The 18,490-nt window shown below is 50.0% G+C and overlaps 5 protein-coding genes across 5 annotated transcripts; 1 reads left to right on the top strand and 4 right to left on the bottom strand.

Moving 5' to 3' along the window:
• Positions 1–324: 324 nt before the first annotated feature.
• Positions 325–3,572, bottom strand: N7457_008474 (Sec23/Sec24 family protein; the record flags this gene model as incomplete). The annotated part of the gene is made up of 5 exons (XM_057179517.1): positions 325–1,148; positions 1,208–1,645; positions 1,698–2,038; positions 2,093–2,190; positions 2,244–3,572. The coding sequence occupies 5 exons, from the start codon at positions 3,570–3,572 to the stop codon at positions 325–327; spliced, it is 3,030 nt and encodes a 1,009-aa protein (XP_057027903.1).
• An 876-nt stretch (positions 3,573–4,448) lies between these two features.
• N7457_008473 (uncharacterized protein) lies at positions 4,449–6,383 on the top strand (the record flags this gene model as incomplete). The annotated part of the gene is made up of 8 exons (XM_057179516.1): positions 4,449–4,505; positions 4,576–4,976; positions 5,029–5,144; positions 5,194–5,371; positions 5,421–5,735; positions 5,786–6,115; positions 6,171–6,242; positions 6,293–6,383. 8 exons carry the CDS (start codon positions 4,449–4,451, stop codon positions 6,381–6,383), a joined length of 1,560 nt encoding a protein of 519 aa, XP_057027902.1.
• Positions 6,384–6,646: 263 nt separating this feature from the next.
• N7457_008472 (cleavage polyadenylation factor subunit CFT2) lies at positions 6,647–9,672 on the bottom strand (the record flags this gene model as incomplete). Its single annotated transcript, XM_057179515.1, is given in 3 exon segments — positions 6,647–7,795; positions 7,807–9,472; positions 9,524–9,672. The coding sequence occupies 3 exon segments, from the start codon at positions 9,670–9,672 to the stop codon at positions 6,647–6,649; spliced, it is 2,964 nt and encodes a 987-aa protein (XP_057027901.1).
• A 783-nt stretch (positions 9,673–10,455) lies between these two features.
• On the bottom strand, positions 10,456–13,075 carry N7457_008471 (uncharacterized protein; the record flags this gene model as incomplete). The annotated part of the gene is made up of 3 exons (XM_057179514.1): positions 10,456–11,004; positions 11,062–11,381; positions 11,512–13,075. 3 exons carry the CDS (start codon positions 13,073–13,075, stop codon positions 10,456–10,458), a joined length of 2,433 nt encoding a protein of 810 aa, XP_057027900.1.
• Positions 13,076–15,148: 2,073 nt separating this feature from the next.
• On the bottom strand, positions 15,149–18,430 carry N7457_008470 (uncharacterized protein; the record flags this gene model as incomplete). Its single annotated transcript, XM_057179513.1, has 8 exons — positions 15,149–15,313; positions 15,367–17,180; positions 17,230–17,275; positions 17,328–17,412; positions 17,463–17,501; positions 17,608–17,734; positions 17,785–18,331; positions 18,392–18,430. The coding sequence occupies 8 exons, from the start codon at positions 18,428–18,430 to the stop codon at positions 15,149–15,151; spliced, it is 2,862 nt and encodes a 953-aa protein (XP_057027899.1).
• Positions 18,431–18,490: the final 60 nt, after the last annotated feature.

Genomic DNA, 18,490 nt, shown 5'->3' with positions numbered 1-18,490 from the left:
ACGATTACGCTGGTATGCACAAGAAATGAACTCTCCAATGTCTCACAATTATTCTCTTGATTTCCCTGCCTCTCTTTCCCTGAATCCCACTCCACTTCCCCATCGAGGGCAGAGCTGTAAGCCACTGAAGTCAGCGTCATCACCTTCCCGGTCTGGGTAGGACAACTTGGACCCCTGCCCCTCAGCCCCACCAATGGATGCCCCTCCGCTGTCCTTCTTTGCAGATTACCTGCAGTCTAGATCGCCAGGGGAACCGGCCGCCAAAAAAAAAACGGTACCTGGCAGAGGGAGGGGTTGTTGGACGGGGGATGTCGGATGAAACATCTACCAATACGGAGCACGCATGGCGGACAGACTAGCCAATGCGCTTTCGCCGGTATCTTCCTTCTTGCGGTGACCGGCCAGCTCCAGATTAATCTGGCGGTGGATGTGCACCAACCAGTCCACGTAGCTCTGTGCCTCATTATTCCGGTCTTCCAACAGGAGACGAGCGAATTCGTATTCAGCCCCATCCAGACCTTGGCGGGCCAGTTGGATCGCTACGGACTTAGATCCGCGCACTGTAGAGAGGTACTGCAGCAGATTGCGCACCTGTGCATTCAGGTGCGTTTCCAGCACAGGCAGAGATGAGATGTTGGGGTTTAGGCCCTGGAGGGTATCATGACCTTGTCCGAAGAGGTCTTCCAGTAGATTGGGTGAGACCTGCGCGTGCAGCCAGAGCAGGATTCCCTGACCGTTGTCCACGATGTAAACACCGCCTTCTTCAATACGAGAGAAGCTGGCTCGCAAGGATGGCGGGATTTGAAGCTGTCCGTGCTCATTCGGGAATCCATCTTCTGGCTGCATGTTATGGACGGGGATAACGCGAGGATAGAGGTACAAGGACATTTCCGTGCAGCCCATTGACCGGATCATGCGCATGTCATGCACTCGTCGGTCGGATGACTCGGGCCCACCCTTGAATGCTCTGGACTTGACCAAGCTGAGCATGTACATCGAGAACTCCTTCAAGTTCTCAGGCAAAACCAGCTGGCCAGGTGGGTGCGAGCCCGAGAAGATCTTGCGGTATCCACTGAAGATATCGACTGTCTTTTCAGAGATGTTGGCTCGGATATCCTTGAGGGTCTTGTCCAACGTCTTGGAAGCGGCTGTAATACGTGTCAGTATGGATTTGTCATTCTTCCTTCTGTTTTATAAACAAACTTACCCTCCTTGGCAATGACCGAGACGACGGCATCCTGGTCAACGAACTTCATCGTCTCCATGCCTCCTTCGTTCACTGCCGCTACAACGTTGATACAGCGGACACGCCGTTGGCCATCTGCAGAAGTATAAAGCAACGCGGCTTGGAAGTGCGCATCCAACTTGGGATCAAGTTTTCCATCGTAGCTAAAGAGTACACTGATGGCCTTGTCGGCATCGATACCGGCAATTTCCAGATCAGCGCCCAGAGTGTGCTGGACGAAGTTTCCGTGGTAGGCAGAGACCTGGAGCCCATTGGAGCATCGAACTTTCATCAAAGTTTGGTATCCCGATTCACGAGTCACAGCATGAGAGATTTCATTTCGCAGCTTGAGGAGATCCCGTGGGGCATGGAAATTAGGATAGAAGAATGTCTCGCCTCCTGTAAGACTAGAGACGTGTCCTGTAGATTGGAGTTAGCTGAGGCCATTCACAATGAGTGCAATATAACATACCGATTGTTGCCACATCGAGATACGCGCCACCAGGGGCTGCCATGAACACATCCAAGCCCACTCCAGCTTCGGCCAGCTTGCTTGCCGTCTTTTTCCAAGCTTGGTTCTCGGTAGTGAACAGTTTGCGTTCCGCGTCGGTTCCGTGAACCTTGGGGTCCTCTCTCATTGCCAATGGGCTGGGACCGCAAGTAGGCAAGCTAGCCAGCGCACAAACGATCTTGCCACCTGTAGCTTGCAGTGCAGAGAGCGCTGAATTCAATGTCGGTAGCAAAGCCGACTCGGGATTTTTGATAGAAGAAAAGATGCTGGGTATCCGGCTAAGAAGAGAAGTGATTACAGACCTAAAAAGTTAGTTAGGAAACGGCCGTAAATCGGGCATTCGAGTGATCGCATACTTTGATTCATATGGGTCCACAAAGAGACCTTCGTTCAGCGGCACAAATGGCTCATCCAGATCGGTCATAACCATCATTTGCGCTTGGTCCAATGCTGCCTGTATAATATGTTAGGGAGAGAGACATCACAAGCGGCGGCGGAGAAACATACCGTCAGGTTGTAGAAGTGCACCTCCTTGTCATACGTAACAATGCCGACCTTCGCTCCAGCGGGCAATCTCCGCGAGGAGTCATCACCTTCAGTAACTTCTGGTTCAGTTCCATCGCCGTACAGCGCATCCTGAATACCTTGACAGACACCCTTCAAGAATCCCCGATGAACCGACTCCCGGCTGACATCGATCAAAAAGAGGGTCTGTAGCCCCACAGGTTCCTTGTTCCAATATTCCTTTGGAACCGTAAACTCCACAGTTCCCATCAATAATTCAGGACGTTGCATACGATCCACACGCGCACCAGATGGGTCCAGTGGCGCAAAGTATTCGGGGGGCGTGTCGTTGGGGAACGTGCACATATTACAGACAAACTTGCTGCCGCCAGATCGGAAGGACATAAACGGATTGATATATGTTCGGCATCGTCGGCATCGCGGGGGACCAACGTCCCCAAAGTCCAGCACGGGGATCGGTTGTTCGCCGGGATCGAGAGGCGCGAGTGGCTGAAGAACCATACCCAATGGTAAGCCAGTAGAGGTAAGGAAATCGGAGGCGGAGGGGATGTTGTTGAGCGTTAAGCGAGCATATTTGGGGGAGGAGTTGCCTTGGTCATGGGCCACGAACGGGATTGCCGCTGGCGGGGGAAGATGTTGATCCATTGTCGGGTAGACATGGTTGAAATAGTACTGAGCGGGCAGGTCGCGCGATCGAGGAACGCTGGGGATATGCTCGGGATCAATTCGCCCTTGGGTAGGAACAGAACCTGCACCACTGGGCCGGCCAGGTATCTCGGGGGCAGATTGCCCAGATACCAACCCCACGGCTGGGGAAACTGGCCGGTCAGCGTGCTGATTCAATCCTGTGTTAAGGAATTGTGACTGCTGCGGCGCTTGCAAGCCCCCTTGGTCCATGCCGTTGTTGAACCCTTGTGCGGGAGTCGCTGCAGCACCTCCGATGTCATGGTGGGCATGACGGTGCTTCTTCCGGTGTGTTCTGGCCCCCGCATCTGTCGCAATGCCTAAACCACTCATCTGCGACGCAAGACCTGCCATTCCAGGATCTCCAGCTACACCCATTGGTGCTTGTTGCGGCGCATTATATGGAACGCCGGGACTCGCCAAACCCGGTTGTTGTGGTGAGCCGTAGGCGGCCCACTGGTTTGGAGCTGGGTTGGTGTACGGTGCTCCTGGTTGTGGAGGTGCGGCTCCAGGAGGGTAACCCGCGGGGTATTGCTGAGAGGGAGCCTGCTGGGCCATGTGCTGCGGATTGGAGGGGTCTTCGCCAGATCCCTGACCCATTGCATTATACATTGAAGCGTTGGCCATGGTGGATCATGCCGCGGTGTGAAAAGGCGAGAGAGGTCACACAGGGGTGGGAGCGAGAGATATAGAGAAATGGTACACAATCTCAGCAACAAGGCATAACGTATGAAACGGAATAGCGAGCAACAATTAACAAAAGCCTGGATGTTGATGGTATACCGGATTGACCACCTAAACTGACTCGGATTTACGTGGTTCCGAGGTTCTTCACGTGGGCCGTCCTATACTCCGTCTTTTGCTCCATCACATTTACTTGTCAATATGGAGAAGACTGCATACTGATATGACATGGCCCAGGACTGCCAGCCATTCATCTCTAGTCTTGAGGGTCCGCAATTTGATCACCCAATTTGCAATGCCTCCGTGTTCGAGACGGACTAGAGCACCATCCCACTCGGACCAAGTGCCTGTGATGGCCCGCGTCCCAAGATCTTCGACCAACTGGAATCTTTTTTGTTCTCGTAACAACACTTTGCATTAAGCAATTGGTTGTTACTTGCACTCAATTTGAATCAACTTACAAATTGATTCCACGCTTATCTTATTCTCCAATCACGACCAATTTCCGATCCTAGTGTTGGCTCCAACTCCTCAGGGCTTTCGTCGGGCGTACCCATCTCACCGTCTCTTCTTGGGCTTTGATAGTCCTCATTCGGTTGCTCGAGCAGAGTAGATATAACAATAAAAGTAGAGGATCTCTGTAAGTTGGTTTCTAGATATCTCTATTTTCTTTTTTTCCTTATCTCCCCTAAACTCCTTGCATATACACCGATCACATACACCTCCTTTATTATGGACCTGACCGTAAAGCCAGCAGATCCAGATTGCAAATCCAAGAAAGAAATAGCACAGGATACTCCTGCTCCTATTCAACCTACAATGGCCACCATTCAAGACGATGATGAGCTTTTGCTAGCCCGCATCGGGTATAAGCAGGTAATTGTGGCCCAAGACCCTTATGACGATCATAGCGGGGCTAATCTGATAACAAATACGATCGAACTAGGAGTTACGACGAGAGTTTTCCAAATGGTCGACCGTCTCATATGCCATCTCCATCCTGGGGGTACTTGGCTCTGTGCCAGCGACCTTTGGTGCGCCATTATCGGCTGGCGGGCCAGCAACGGCTGTATGGTGTTGGTTGATCGGCTCATGCATGGCCATGTGCATTGGAAGCTCAGTGGCAGAGCTAGTATCGGCATATCCAACGGCCGGAGGGATGTATTTTGTCACAAAACATGTTGTGCCTCCCGACCAGGTCCCTGTCTTTTCCTGGATTCAGGGCTGGTGCAACCTCCTTGGTCAGACAGCAGGAGTCTCTAGCGTAGCATACACTGTCAGTCAGATGTTGCTGGCCTGTGTTAGTATGAACTCGGAGCTTGTCGATGGCAAGTACTCATATGCACCGTGAGAGCGCCAACATCGGGTTTCTATGTCAACCAGGCTGATATCATTCCAGGACAGCGTTGGAGACTGTTCTACTATCTATCGCAATTCTGTGTATTCTTGGCGTGATTTGCTCGTTGACCACAAAATCATTGCATCGAATCATTCTTTGGTTTGCTCCCATCAACAGTAAGTATCAACATATCCTTTTGTCAGACATAGACTGACGACTTCGCAGTTGTGGCAACTATCTGTATCTGCATTGTCTTAATTACCCTTACCCCTAACCTACAGCCAGCGTCTTGGGTCTTTGGCCATTTTACAGACGGCTCAGGATGGGGTTCAAAATTGTTCTCTTTTTCTCTGGGTTTCATATCCGTTGCCTGGACCATGACCGACTATGATGGGACAACACAGTATGCTACCTGAATCCAAGTCACCATTCCAACTTCTAATCCCTCTTAGTATGTCTGAAGAGACGCACGATGCTGCCGTGCGAGGACCAGTCGCTATTCAAACAGCTGTCCTAGTATCTGGGGCATTCGGATGGCTCCTGACTGTTTCAATGTGCTTCTGTCTCACTGACTTCGAGGGAATTCTAAACTCTCCTACTGGTCTTCCTGCAGCTCAAATCTTCCTGAATGCTGGTGGGAAACGAGGCGGAACTATCATGTGGGCATTTGTCATCCTAGTCCAATTCTTCACTGGTTGCTCGGCTATGCTAGCAGATACACGAATGGCCTATGCCTTTGCCCGTGATGATGCTCTACCATTCTCAAAGTAAGGCAATCCATAAACTGGACCAAGGTCCCAGGCTAAAATGCTATTAGAATCCTCTCCAAAGTTAATCCTCGGACTCATACCCCTGTTAATGCGGTATGGTTCGTGGTTATTTTCAGCATTGGGTTGAACTGCATTGCTATTGGCTCCACGCAAACAGCCACTGCAATCTTCAATATCACTGCCCCTGCACTAGACTTGTCATACGTGTCTGTCATTCTTGCTCATCAGATCTACAAGTCGAAAGTCAGATTCATCGAGGGTCCTTTCACGCTCGGCAAATGGGGTACTCCTATTAACATCATCGCCATCATCTGGGTTCTGTTCATCAGCACTATTCTCTTCTTCCCGCCACAACTGCCTGTGACGCCCGCAAATATGTAAGGCGCTTGACCCCAGTTTATTGCCGATGTGAGTATGCTGACATGGATCTAGGAACTACGCCATCTGCGTTGGCGGCTTTATTGCCGCATTTGCTATGATATGGTGGTGGATTGATGCTCGAGGGTAAGAGAGTCGATTTACCTGGGTGGCGTATCATACTAACAGTCCTTTAGAAAATATACTGGCCCTCAAACCAACGATATTATACAAGAGATCCCGACCGAAGACGACGAGTTTGAGGAGCCAGGTGAAGTCACTGCCTAGAGGACACAAAATTTGCGGTTCCGATTTCCTTTTTGTCATAAGACTAGATATAGATTGCACTCATGTTTAGAGTTCTGAGTCATCTGGGAGTCATCTTGGCCTCAGATCAAGAATGCGTGTTGATTTGATTTGTGATAAAATACCACTGGGCGTGTGGCTTTGGGAAAAATCTACTACGAACATCTTGATGGAAGTGGCTGGATGTATTGTTGATATCAAGTTAGGTATACACTATGGTGCAAATAGAATACATGTGCGCAGCCTTAGTTTCCTGCAACAACAGCCAGACCCTCGTAGATTTTCCTTTTGACGGCAAGGAAGCTCCCTGATCCACGGCCATCGGGCCGACCCAAGGAAGACTGCGCCGTGGCCTCAATCTCGATCTTGCCTGTCCCTGATTTGCGGACCGCCACGGATTTGTCAATTAGAAGTGTTCCCTCACCTCGGAATTCGGCAGTATGGCCAGCCGATTGCATGAGTTTGCGAAGATCGGCCAATCGCAAATCGCCTACATGAAGAGGGCGAGCCATAGATCTGGTTCCCGCGGCTATACTTGCTGGGAGAGTATCCAATAAAGGATATACTTCCACCTTGTTGATCTCTGCTTGTTCCAAGGTCGGGGCAACGGCCGAAGAGGCTGCTTCGTCTTTCACTTGCTTCATCTTCTTGCCTGCTAATTCAACGTCACCAATTTCGGCGGCAACGGGCTCCGGTCCTCGCAACTGTGCTGTGAGTGCGACAACGCCGAGGCTGCGCACATGCTGCCAGTTCAAGCGTCGGACAAGGGTATTGCTCAGCTTGACCATCCAAGCATTTGTATCGACACTTGCATCAATGATTTCGCCATTGGCTGGGGTGAAAATAATGGCAGCCGAGTTGGACGAAGTATCAGAAAGTGTAGAGCCAAGCTTGGCAGTCAACAGCTTCTGACATTCGGCTGCCAATGCTGACGTTTCTTCTTTCATGCCACCGACCAGGATCAACTTTTGTGGTTGGATGAGTGGAATTAACATCTCCAAGCTGCGTTTGTCGTGCAAGCCCATAAAGTCGATGAACGCAATCCTAGCATTGATAGTAATGGTTTTGTTGTGGTATACGGCCTTGGCGGGTCCTTCAAATGGTTGGATCTCTGCCTCGTCGTCAGACTCTGCAGCTATATCAGCATCTTCGCCGCCGGAGGCAAGACTGAGGTCGTCATCTTCAATATTCTTGCCATCCATTTGCGGACGTTTTCGTGATGTGCCACCAGACAACTTGCGTCCATGGGGGCCAGTAGCATCATCCCATCGTCGCTTTTGGCCCAGCTTAGTCTCGGCATCGGTGCGCCTTTGCTGCATATCAATCTCTTCACGCTCCTCAGCCCGGAGATATTCCTCTGGGCGAATGAATTCTCCATATTCGTCGCCTTTTTTCTTGGTGCCACGTAAGGGAACATACGCTCGCGACCCTTCTTGCCACGCACATCGTAATCGTAAACGTTCTTCCGTCGAAGGAGGATATTGATACCCAGATCCTCGTCGCTGACAGCAAGTTTGCTTCGAGTGGCATGAGCAAGGGATGCTGAAAAATTGAGCGCACGACCTTGATGCTCTGGGTCTGAATCTTCAGAGGAGGTGGAGCTCGATCCGTCATCGAGCGCATCCGCGGCAGTTTCAAGATTTTCTTGGCCCAGCGTTTGAGATGTATCCTGAAGCTGACGCTTGGTTGCGAGATACTGTTGGTAAATCATATGTTCTCCAGCATCAAGGGGAGCTCGCTGCACTTCTGCCCAGGACAATTCTCGTCCACCGCTGTGGACTTGTTCGATATGTTCACCATCTGATCCCTTCTCTAGGGCCACGCCATCTCTCCGTTCCTCATACCATTGCCAGATCGTGCTTCCGATCGTTGTCGAACCATGCGACGTGTTCAATTCTGTTGATTTCATGTCCCTGTGGAAAGACTCTGTCAATAACAACAAATTGTTAGGTCCTTCGGCTACTTGTCGGAGTGCTTCTTTTGAGAAGCCCCAGTCCATTGAGGTGTCGGATGCAAGAACAACTTTAGGGCCGGGTTCCGCCAGGAGCTTCTCGAGGCGTTTCTTGCGCTCAATGATTTTGAGGTGCTTGAAAGTGAATGGGCCTCCGCTTTTGTTTGTCTTTGGCCCATTCGAGACATCTGTGCTTTCTGCAGCTTCAAACTCGCGAACGATGTTCTCGTCCATCCACTCCAGCATGCTGCGGGCCAGTCGAATTGTGTTGGTGACCTTCTTGCCGGCAAGATATAAACCGGCCCCTTTGAGAACATCCTCCGTTTCGCCATTTGCGGCATCGCGCCAAGAATGCTCTAGCGCATAGGCCAGTTCCAAAACTCGCGCACTTGTGTCTGTTGGAATGAGAACCGTTCCACCTTTCGCAAGGCTGCTTCGGATCATATCTAGGAGAAGATCATCTCGCTTCTTCCGACCTCCAGGAAGTGCCAGTTTGTCACCTCCCTTCGTACTACAGATCAAGGCAGTAGGTTTCCGCAGCTGTTCAATGACTTCTGCTCCACTGGCGCCAGATCCGCCGAACCATGCGGCACCTGCGACTACGCTCTCACGAGCTTGGTTCCAATCCATTGCATAGACAATTGATTCTAGCCCATGCTGAATATGCCATATCGTTCCACCAACGGTGTGACCGGCATTGTAGGCTGTGAGAGTCAGTCCGTTCAACGGGGGTGAGAACGGCGAAGGTAGGGGTTGGTGTGGTTGAGAATATTTGAGAGGCTGAATCAGGGCAAAATATCGAGAAATTTCTTCTGCTGTCGGCGATTGAAGGAGAATTCGGCCTGTGTTACCGGCTTCGGCATCTCCACCTGACACAGTGGCAGATCCTGCTGACGATGCACCTGGCTCTGAGACTGAAGCCTTCGGCAAAAATGTGGCAGCAAGCGGAGCAGAGGCATAAAGGTCTTGAAGAAGTGTACGGCCGAAAGCGATAACAGGATTCGTTGCGTATATTGGGATTTGTGTGAAGAGAGGAAATGTGCGGCAGCAGTGGACTAGAGCGCCAATATGCGCCGGAGTGGCGTGCGTCAAGAGAATGAGAGAGAGCGTAGGGATATGCCTGGCGATAATGTTAGCTTCGGATTTCGGTTATGGTTGACCGCTTGCTCACTTCTCAAGCTCCGCTAAATCAAGGGTATCAAACGTATCATCCCAGCCAACGTCCACCAAGATCTTGATTCCCCCATCAAGCTCCAAGATAGACTGTGATGCCCTGGAAGCTGACGATTGAGCGCCAAGGAGGGGAGTGAATGTGAACATCTTGAGAGTCTGCTGGCGAACCTAGCAGCCACGATTGCTAAGGACCAGGAGCCACAGATCGGTCAGAATCAATGCAGCTGTATGCCTGGAGAGATTTGGTCAATTCCAATATTGGTCCATTCTCCGGGTGCGTCAAATCGATCCGACTCTCGCGAACAAAGACAATGAGATACCAGACGGGTGAGCTTCTCCAATGGGGATGTGTTTGTTCGGTTTGCACCCGAGGCGTGTGGGTCTAGGGCGGTGGGATCAGGCAGTATAACTATAAGACGGTGAGGTCTTTATCAGGACGAGTATATGTTGATTATATTCTATTTGGAAGTTGATTAGAAGTAGTGAGAAATACTTAGCTTGTGGTCACTATACTCGAGTTATTTATCGTTATCGAAGCATCTATCAAGTATTGCGACGGTTGATGGTAATACATCAGACGCCAACATTTAATCATATACTTTAATTTTACCTCCAAGTTTTTATACCAATTTGATTTTTATAACATTTTGAAGATTGGAAAATCGATTCTAATATAAAAATGATTGTCAAACGAAAGAGCTCGAGTATTGTGCGAAATATACGTATTCTCCAATGAAACCACTCCCAAATTTAAAGAAAGACATAATTATCTAAAAAATAACCACCGCCCTGAAGACATTGATTGTTCTTTTACAGACACTGGTGCTGATCTGGTCTTAAGTTTTCTTCCGCTCGTGCTTCTTGAGGAAATTGTGCGTGCTCTAGCAGCTGGGATTATACCAGTCTTGGTCATGATCAGCTTGGATTCTCTCAAGGCCCCGAGAGGACACCCACCGGATCTTGCCATGACCGGAAGGGCCGGTGGCTTTCAGCCCAAGGGGGTAGCGTGGTATCGACTATGGGTTTGATTTCATGCCCAATCAAATCCTCCCCTGCCCAGACTCTGATTCGGCGAACAGCATGAGGGTCAGGGAAATGTTTCTGTCGCTGAATTGGATCTCTGATAATTGACTTGGTATTCTCTAGAAACGCATCTTGCAGGTGAGCTGGGATCTCGACCTCAGGACGTCTGTTTTCTGCGGACTTCCAATGCTCTCCTGACACTCTTTCTTTGGCGATAGCTCTCATTGCATCCCTTTGTGCTTTCACTGCCCACGCGAATGCCTTGAGTTTTGCTGCTGTATCCTCTTGAGCCACAGGTAGTACTGGTGCCGGCGATCCTCGACCTCCAGCATCAGCCATCTCAATATCTTCTTGTGGCCCTTGCATCGCGCCCAGGTTCTCCATTCCTAATTCTGGCGGCGGTATTGGTGATGCGTCTTGTTCAGTTCTATAAGAATCAACTCCGCCTAGGCTCGCCTGCTCCGGTTGCACAATACATTAGTAACTTGGGTGCTGTATATCTGGGAATTCTACCGCCCTGGAGCCCAACTCACGATTTTGCATTTTGCGGTTGCGATGATGTTTTTCAACGTGGCGACCGCCGAAGAGCCCATTATTTGATCTCGAGGATTGGACACGCCGCGGTTGAGCCCCATCATTCCCAGCGGCGCTAGCCATGCTGGTCCTGACAGAAACGCCGACGTCCCAGTCGGAGTCGGAGCTGGAGCCGGGAGGGAAGCTGGAGAAAAGACCATCAGGTGATTGTTCTCGAGAAGCGTGGGCCGAGTTGGATCTAGGCTGAGAGGCATTACCGGGGTCATCGCCAAAAATGGAGCCATCCACTGAGGCTGTAGCTGGCCAATTAGTTAGTATAGAACAAACCAAGCTTTGGGCAGATTTGTCACAGTTGCTCATACATCATCCAAGGATTCGCAAGTATTTGAATACCCAGAGAGAAAGACTAGACCAGAGATTTTTACTCACCGAATTGTGCATCTTTCCCATTATTTCCGAGAGGGACAGGGCTGTCCGGTTCTCTGTAAGTGACGTTTCCTATCTCATGGACTCCGAGAGACACATGGCTGTCTGATTCCGAGTCGGTGACCTCTTCTATCTCACGATGTCCGAGAGAGACAGGACTGTCCGGTTCCGAGTCGGTGTCAGTGATATCTTCCATCTCACGATGTCCGAGAGGCACAGGACTGTCCAGCTCTGAGTCGGTGGTCTCCTCTCTTTGTTCCGTGCCAGAGTCCCTAGTCACAGACGACTGTTTGGACTCGGCGGACTGGCTTTTGCTGTCCTCCTCACTCTCATCCTGGCTCTCCTCCTGACTGCCCTCTTGGCTTTGCCGGTCTGGACTTGGAGATCGCGAGGCAGTCGGCCACCGCTCCAACCTCTGTTGATTGTAGATCTTTGTCGACATGGTATGATGGTATGGCTTCTGTATCGAATAGGCTGGTCGGACAGCCACAGGCGGACGCTCATATTGACCGAAATAGAAATTCGAATCATTGCTGGCCTTTTGGCTAACCAGCTGGGAGGATCCAGTCGCAAAGAATCTTGTGGATGGCGCCGGTGGCAGAGCTGGATGCCATTCCTCTCCCTTGGACACAGCAGTGGATAAAGGGCCATCAGCCAGGCTGGCATATAGATCCTTTCGGAATGTTGTATCATTTAGCATGTGTTCGAGGCACACGTACGCAAGTTCGTAGAGAGGTTCGTATTCTAGCCCACCCCAAAACTGGAAATTGCCTTCATCCAAGGCCCATTGTGGACCTCCATAGTTAGTCGCCTTGAAAATTCCTCGGAGAATGGTATCTGGTTTGCGAGGGACTGGTATGACCTCGCTGTGAGCAACCACCCAGCGAGGCTGCGGGGCTGAGCCTCCGATGTAAATGTGCGGTAGAGGGCCTTCGAATTTGTCTTTTAGAACTTCGGGGATGGAAAGTTCCTTCATGTAATCCCATTTGCCAATCTGCAGATTAGGAATTGGAACATCTGACACGGACAGTACAGTGCATCTTTCCCCGTAAGTATACTCAACATCCGGAGTCGCAATCTTTCGCCTTTTGGGCCGTGGTGCATGCGTGTAGTCGCTCTCTTCGTCAGAATATCGGACCGAAGCCTTCACGGTAGCTGTGCCCTTGGCGACCTTTTTGCTGGTTTTGGTATTCGCGACCTTTGTAGTCTTTGCAGCTTTCGCAATCTTCCCAGTCTTCGCAGACTTTGCGGTCTTTGCGGTCTTCCCGGTTTTGGCAGTCTTCGCGATCTTCGCGATCTTCGCGGTCTTCGCGGTCTTCGCGGTCTTCGCAGCTTTTGCGGTCTTCGCAGCTTTTGCGGTCTTCGCAGTTTTCGCAACCTTCGCAACCTTCGCAACCTTCGCAACCTTCGCAACCTTCGCAGCCTTCGCGACTTTTGCGACCTTCCCAGTCTTCGCTGTCTTCGCCGTCTTCGCCGTCTTCCCAGTCTTCGCAACTTTGGAAAGCTTAGGTGCTGGGAGATCGGCTTTTGGCTGGCTATCTGTAGCCTTGGGTACTCTCGAAACCATGATTTCCGTTTAACAGTCTTCTGGTCTAGTCCGTTAGCCAAAGAATAGAGGAAAGAGAAAAGAGGAGCATATAGCCATACATTTCAGAGCTTGATTCAGCGATAGGAAAATTCAAGTCAAGGGCAATGCGGTTGGAGTTCTGAGGGGAATATTGGCGGTGTTATCTTTTAATATTAATAGAAGACCGAGTCACCTATCCATGAGAGTAGACAAAGCACAAGGACGACGATGTTTGCAGGACAAAGAAATATAAAAATAAATCTTCCCATACTCAGTTCTTTGTTATCCGTGACTAGCTGGTTGCGAATACTCCCTCTCAATCTTTGTTCGTTTCAGGTCGATATTGATGCATGGCTCTCCCTAAGTCATTTCTTTCAACTCAAGATATATTGTCTCAGGTTCAGAAGAAAAGGGCTATACTGTGGCAATTGAATGAGGTTCGTTGGTACTTTTCGCACTATCAATATCAGCCCTAAGAAGCTAGATAACATCAACATAAGGGTACATAGAAGCGCAATGAAAGCTCAAAATAATAGATCTAAACGCCGAGCCTACCAAAACGCGCAGCTCGAAGAGAAAGAGAAATAAGTACGCTTGGCCTTCGAATGGCGCATGAGAAACTAGGAACAAAGGCGAGAGTCACAAGAAGCGATGCACCACCCAAAGAAGCGATACCAGATCTGACAAGTGTTACATCAAAGAGGGAAAAGAACCGCGCCATTTCATCGGCCACGGGAATAATTATTGTCCTCTAGCGCAGATGACGGGAACTGAGCTGATACTCCTGGGTCTGGTTGAGATATTTGCACCCTAATAAAACAGACAAATAGAGACTGAAGCAATATCCTACCAAGACTAACACAGTGTTGAGAAAGGCCAGGGAATGAGGAATTTCCAAGAAACTTACAAGTGCTGATTCTTCAGCACGGGGTACCAGCAGTTAGTCTCCACCAAGGTATCAAAGCTACAGGCCTAGGGAGGTTCATGTACAGAGTACGGAGTTGGAAATGACCTGGCCCGTTTCCTATTTTGAAAGGCCATACCTCAGAAACAAGGCGAAGCATATTTCCTCTTCATCTGACCCGGAACACACAAAGAGCTTTGGGTATTAATGAGTCCAGGTGACCATGAAGGAACTTGAAGCAACCGTTGTCTCGATCAGGTCATGCAAACCTGCTACCATGTAAGTACTTCGGTATTGTGTCAATGCTCTGTACTGCATACCTACATGTAGGCACTCGACGGCTTCATCTCGAATACCGGCCATAGTACCTAGATAACTCTATAATAAATCCACAGCGCAGAAGAAAAGCGTAATGTACTCTGTTTCAACATGGGCAGATTTGATTGACTTGATAATTGGCTGTCTTCCACTATCTCCAGGGTTATGATTGGGGAATGCCTACTGGCGCAGGACAAAGCAGTCCAAGGGCATCGTAATACAAACAGCCAGATACCTACCTAGGCAATACATGAAAGCAGTCGATTACTGGCTTTTTGAGGTTGGAAGTGTTTGGAATTCTCAGTCCCTGTTATGAAACAAAGACCGACACGATGTGTATGGAAGAAGAGGAGCCAATTGGATTTGCTAGCATATCTTGACTCTGCTTGATTGTTAGAACTAGAGTGCCAACGTATAACTACTTTGCTTTAACACGCTTTCAGACTTTTATTTCTTCTTTATGGGCAAAAACCAAAGCAGAAAGAATATTTATAGAACTGATATTGGGGAGAATACCTCAATGACTAACTGTGAAAATAACACAGGCCGAGGGAAAATCGGCACCAAGGGGCTCAGGGATTGGAGATGCAATCTATTATTCGTGGTCCCTTAAACCATGGGGTTTACAAAAACATAGTACATGTTGGATGCAGATTAGGAAGAGCTACCTCGATGAGCACAGAAAAGCAATCGACAGAAACAAGTCATCAGTAAATAAAATTGGCAGTTCTAAGGATAGCAGAAGGTCTGCCTTATGTCGTACTAAAATTATGTCACGATACAGAAGTTAAATATTCTCAAAGCGAGAATGTGCGCATTGACAGGCACTCATACTCACCCAGACATACTGTTTACTGCCAGTACCTGGGCTCATCGAAGACGTGATAGCGGTGTCCGCGCACTCCCTCGCCGCGGAACAAGGCAGGGAAGCGGCGGCCGACTGGGACCATCTCCTCTGGGATACGCAACTCGCTCTCGGGTTCGGACGCGGGCTCGCCAATGACGAACTTACCGACCTATTCATGATGTTAGACGATAACGGACACACGGGAAAAGACCAACAACATACCTGGATCTCTGTATCCGTAATGGTATCACGGCTGATTCTGGCATAGCCAGTACGGTGAAGCTTCTTGAACAGAAGGTACTCGCACCATCTATCCCAGTCGCTAGGATCGATATCCCTCATCTGGCTGCGCTCGCTCACGTAGGTGTTGTAGTTGCCCTCGAGGGGCTTGGTGACAAGATAACTCAACAAGATCAAAGGACGGGGGGAATCGCCCATCAGCTTAGACAGATACTCACTCTGCAAGCGACGGTCCTCGGGGTCCTCCTCTTGGCCAGAGTGGAACACAACCACATCGACCATCTCGCCATACATGTCGAGGGTGGCGTGGATGGCAGGTGCTAGCTCACCCACAGGGGAGGGGAGGAGATGATGGGTAGAGTTGACAATGGGGAACTTGGATAGCAATGCGGAGCCCCAAGTGTGCTTGTTGGGGCCGGGACCGAAGTCAGTGTAGTAGCCAAGGTCCTCGGCGATGAACTGGGTGACGTCCCTGTTACCCATAATGATACGCTGGTTGTCGGACTCGAGGAAACCGATGACATCCAGCTCAAGCTCGCCAATGACATCGCGCATGCGACGCTCTGAGGACCACATGTTGTTATCAAGGCCGAAGTGGACAGTCCAGATACCAGCAGTCACAACCTTGTCCTCTTTATGATAAGGAGTGTAGTCATTGGTGGGGAAACGGAGGTAAGCCACAGATACAGAAAGGAGCTGCAGTGCAGCAAGAACATAGATATAATACGATCGCTGTCTCCTGCTGTTGGGGTTGATAGGCTTGTGAGGCTTGCGAGAGCGAGTCGAGTTCGAGGTTGCAGCGGAGAAAACACCCGCACCGATGGTCAGCATGGTGGTGGTCATAAGCCAGTCAGTGTGCTCACGAAGCAAGGGACCACCTGGCACAAAGGCATATGCGACAATCCAAACGTGGAAGAGCAAAAGGATGACATAGACGACAAAGCCAACGCCAAATGTGCTCGCAGGAGAGTGACGAACGCTAGAGATAATCAAAACTGGAGCAACGGCCATGATGTAAAACGCAAGAACGAGGGCACCATAGAATCCGGTCCAGTGGTGATAGCAAGTAAGAAGAGCGGCACCGACGGAACCAACACCAAAGGCAGTCCAGCTTCCAGCGACACCAGGGTGGAAGATACCGTATACAAGGCCGGCTCCCATTGCGAAAATAGTCAAAGCACCATGAGGAGCTGCGATCGGTCCTCGCACGGGGTATCCATCCCAGACCCACGAGATCATGGTGCTCGAGTCGGTCAGAAGCGAAACGATGGCAAACATCAGGCCACCAAATCCAACACCAGCCAGAATCGATGAACCCTTCTTGCCACCTGCGGGCAGATAATCACCACCGCTTGTGTTGGATCCTCGCTGGGATCTCAAGACAGCGAACAGAGCGAGGAAGATACCGATCTTGTTCCACCCTCCGTTCTCAGCATGCATAATCGGCCAAAGGGGGTTGTTAGTCTTGCAGGCAAACTTGGCCACAACAGACATAACCAGACCAATTCCCCAAGCCATGACCCGAGCCTCGAGACGATGGGTGTTGGCCCTCTCAGCAAAGAAGCTAGCGGTCCATGCCGCACAAGTAGTGGAAAGAGCAAACCCAGTAACAAATAGACGGTTGGCAGGATCATGGAACTTGTAACCAAGGAGGCCAACAAGCGAAATGAGGTGAAGAAGGCGTAGGTTTTTTGCGGCTGCGTATCGCAGAGATGGGATGAAATAGAGCAATGGGGATGTGCAGGCAACAATGGCAACTTCGTAGCCGGAAATACCCATGTGCCAGAGAGGGAAGTCTAACAAGAAGATAAGACAAGTTCGTTTTGAGGGATAGATATCACTTACACCAGACAAGAACAGGCAAACCGGTCACGATAGTCCAGAAAACAAACTAAAGTCTGTCAGAAACGCACGGCACCGACGATTAGACTGGTTGAATTTACCCCATTGTAAATGTCCGCAGCGGCATCAATGATCTCGGTCCAGAAGAAGCCCTCGCCAAAGGTGTTGCCCACCAACTTGCCCTTCCTACGTACGTGGTCAATTTTGAGCGACTGAGATAATGGGATTGTACACACTCTTTTTCCAAGACAGAATCCGCAGTCGTTTTCAATTGCCTAATGAGGATAAACTTAGACATGTTCATATTTTTCATAATCAATATAGCTTTCGGCACTATACATTTGGTGCGGGCAGTGTTATTTTGGAAGCCACGGTACATACCCTCTGCTAACACCCTTGACATCCCTCACCACGACTTCGAAGCTCTCGAAGTCAAGTGCGGTAATAGCATCAAACCCAACATCAAACAAAATCAAGGACCACTCGAAGAAGGCGTATTTGGTGTAGGCTTATTCACTGATCAGCAGGAACTTAATTGGATGAGGGGAAGGTACTCACCACCAGGAACCTTGTGCACTTTGTGCTGAATGAAGTAGTAGATCAACGGAACAAGGGTTCCAAAGAACAAACTGGCCATAATCTTGCGGTACTTGACTGCACGTCTGTTGTTAGGGCTGAGAGCAAGACAGCCCAGAGTCCACGGCAAAGTGGCCACCAAGTACGAGATCATGAAAATGTCATGCCAGTCATGATCATCGGTAGATGTCACATAAGTCCAACCACCACATGTCAAGGTGCGGAAGACACCGACACCAGCAACGAATTTGGGCAAGCTCGAGTTCGGACGCGAAGTAAGGATGTACCACAGAAAGACGAGGGCGAAACGCGGACCGGAAGTAATCGCGATAAAGACTTGGAAGAAAGATCGTTCGGGATATCGGTCACCGATGGTGGCTGACACGGAGGGGAACCATTCAATGGGGTAACCGTAATGTTCATTTTGAACAATCTTGTGGTAGTGCAAAGCAATGCCGACAACTAACGCGCTGAGGAACGCAGCATAGGCGAAGACCGTATGAGTCCAGGCGACCCATTTGCCGTTGATCTACAGGCGTGTCCAAGTCAGTAGCGTCCCCAGATCTGCCTTGAATCATTTGAAACTTACGGCAACCACGGCGTCTCCGTCCTTGTATCGGGGAGCCATGGCGGCGCAGAGGGAACAAAAACAATCCCTGCACCTGTAGCGACAAATCAATTGAAAAAT

The sequence above is a fragment of the Penicillium paradoxum genome (assembly GCF_028828445.1).
Source record: "Penicillium paradoxum strain IBT 22861 chromosome Unknown utg000007l_segment0_segment0, whole genome shotgun sequence".
Taxonomy (NCBI): Eukaryota; Fungi; Ascomycota; class Eurotiomycetes; order Eurotiales; family Aspergillaceae; genus Penicillium; species Penicillium paradoxum.
The sequence above is the reverse complement of the archived record's forward strand: the minus strand, read 5'-3'. Positions and strand labels throughout refer to the sequence as shown.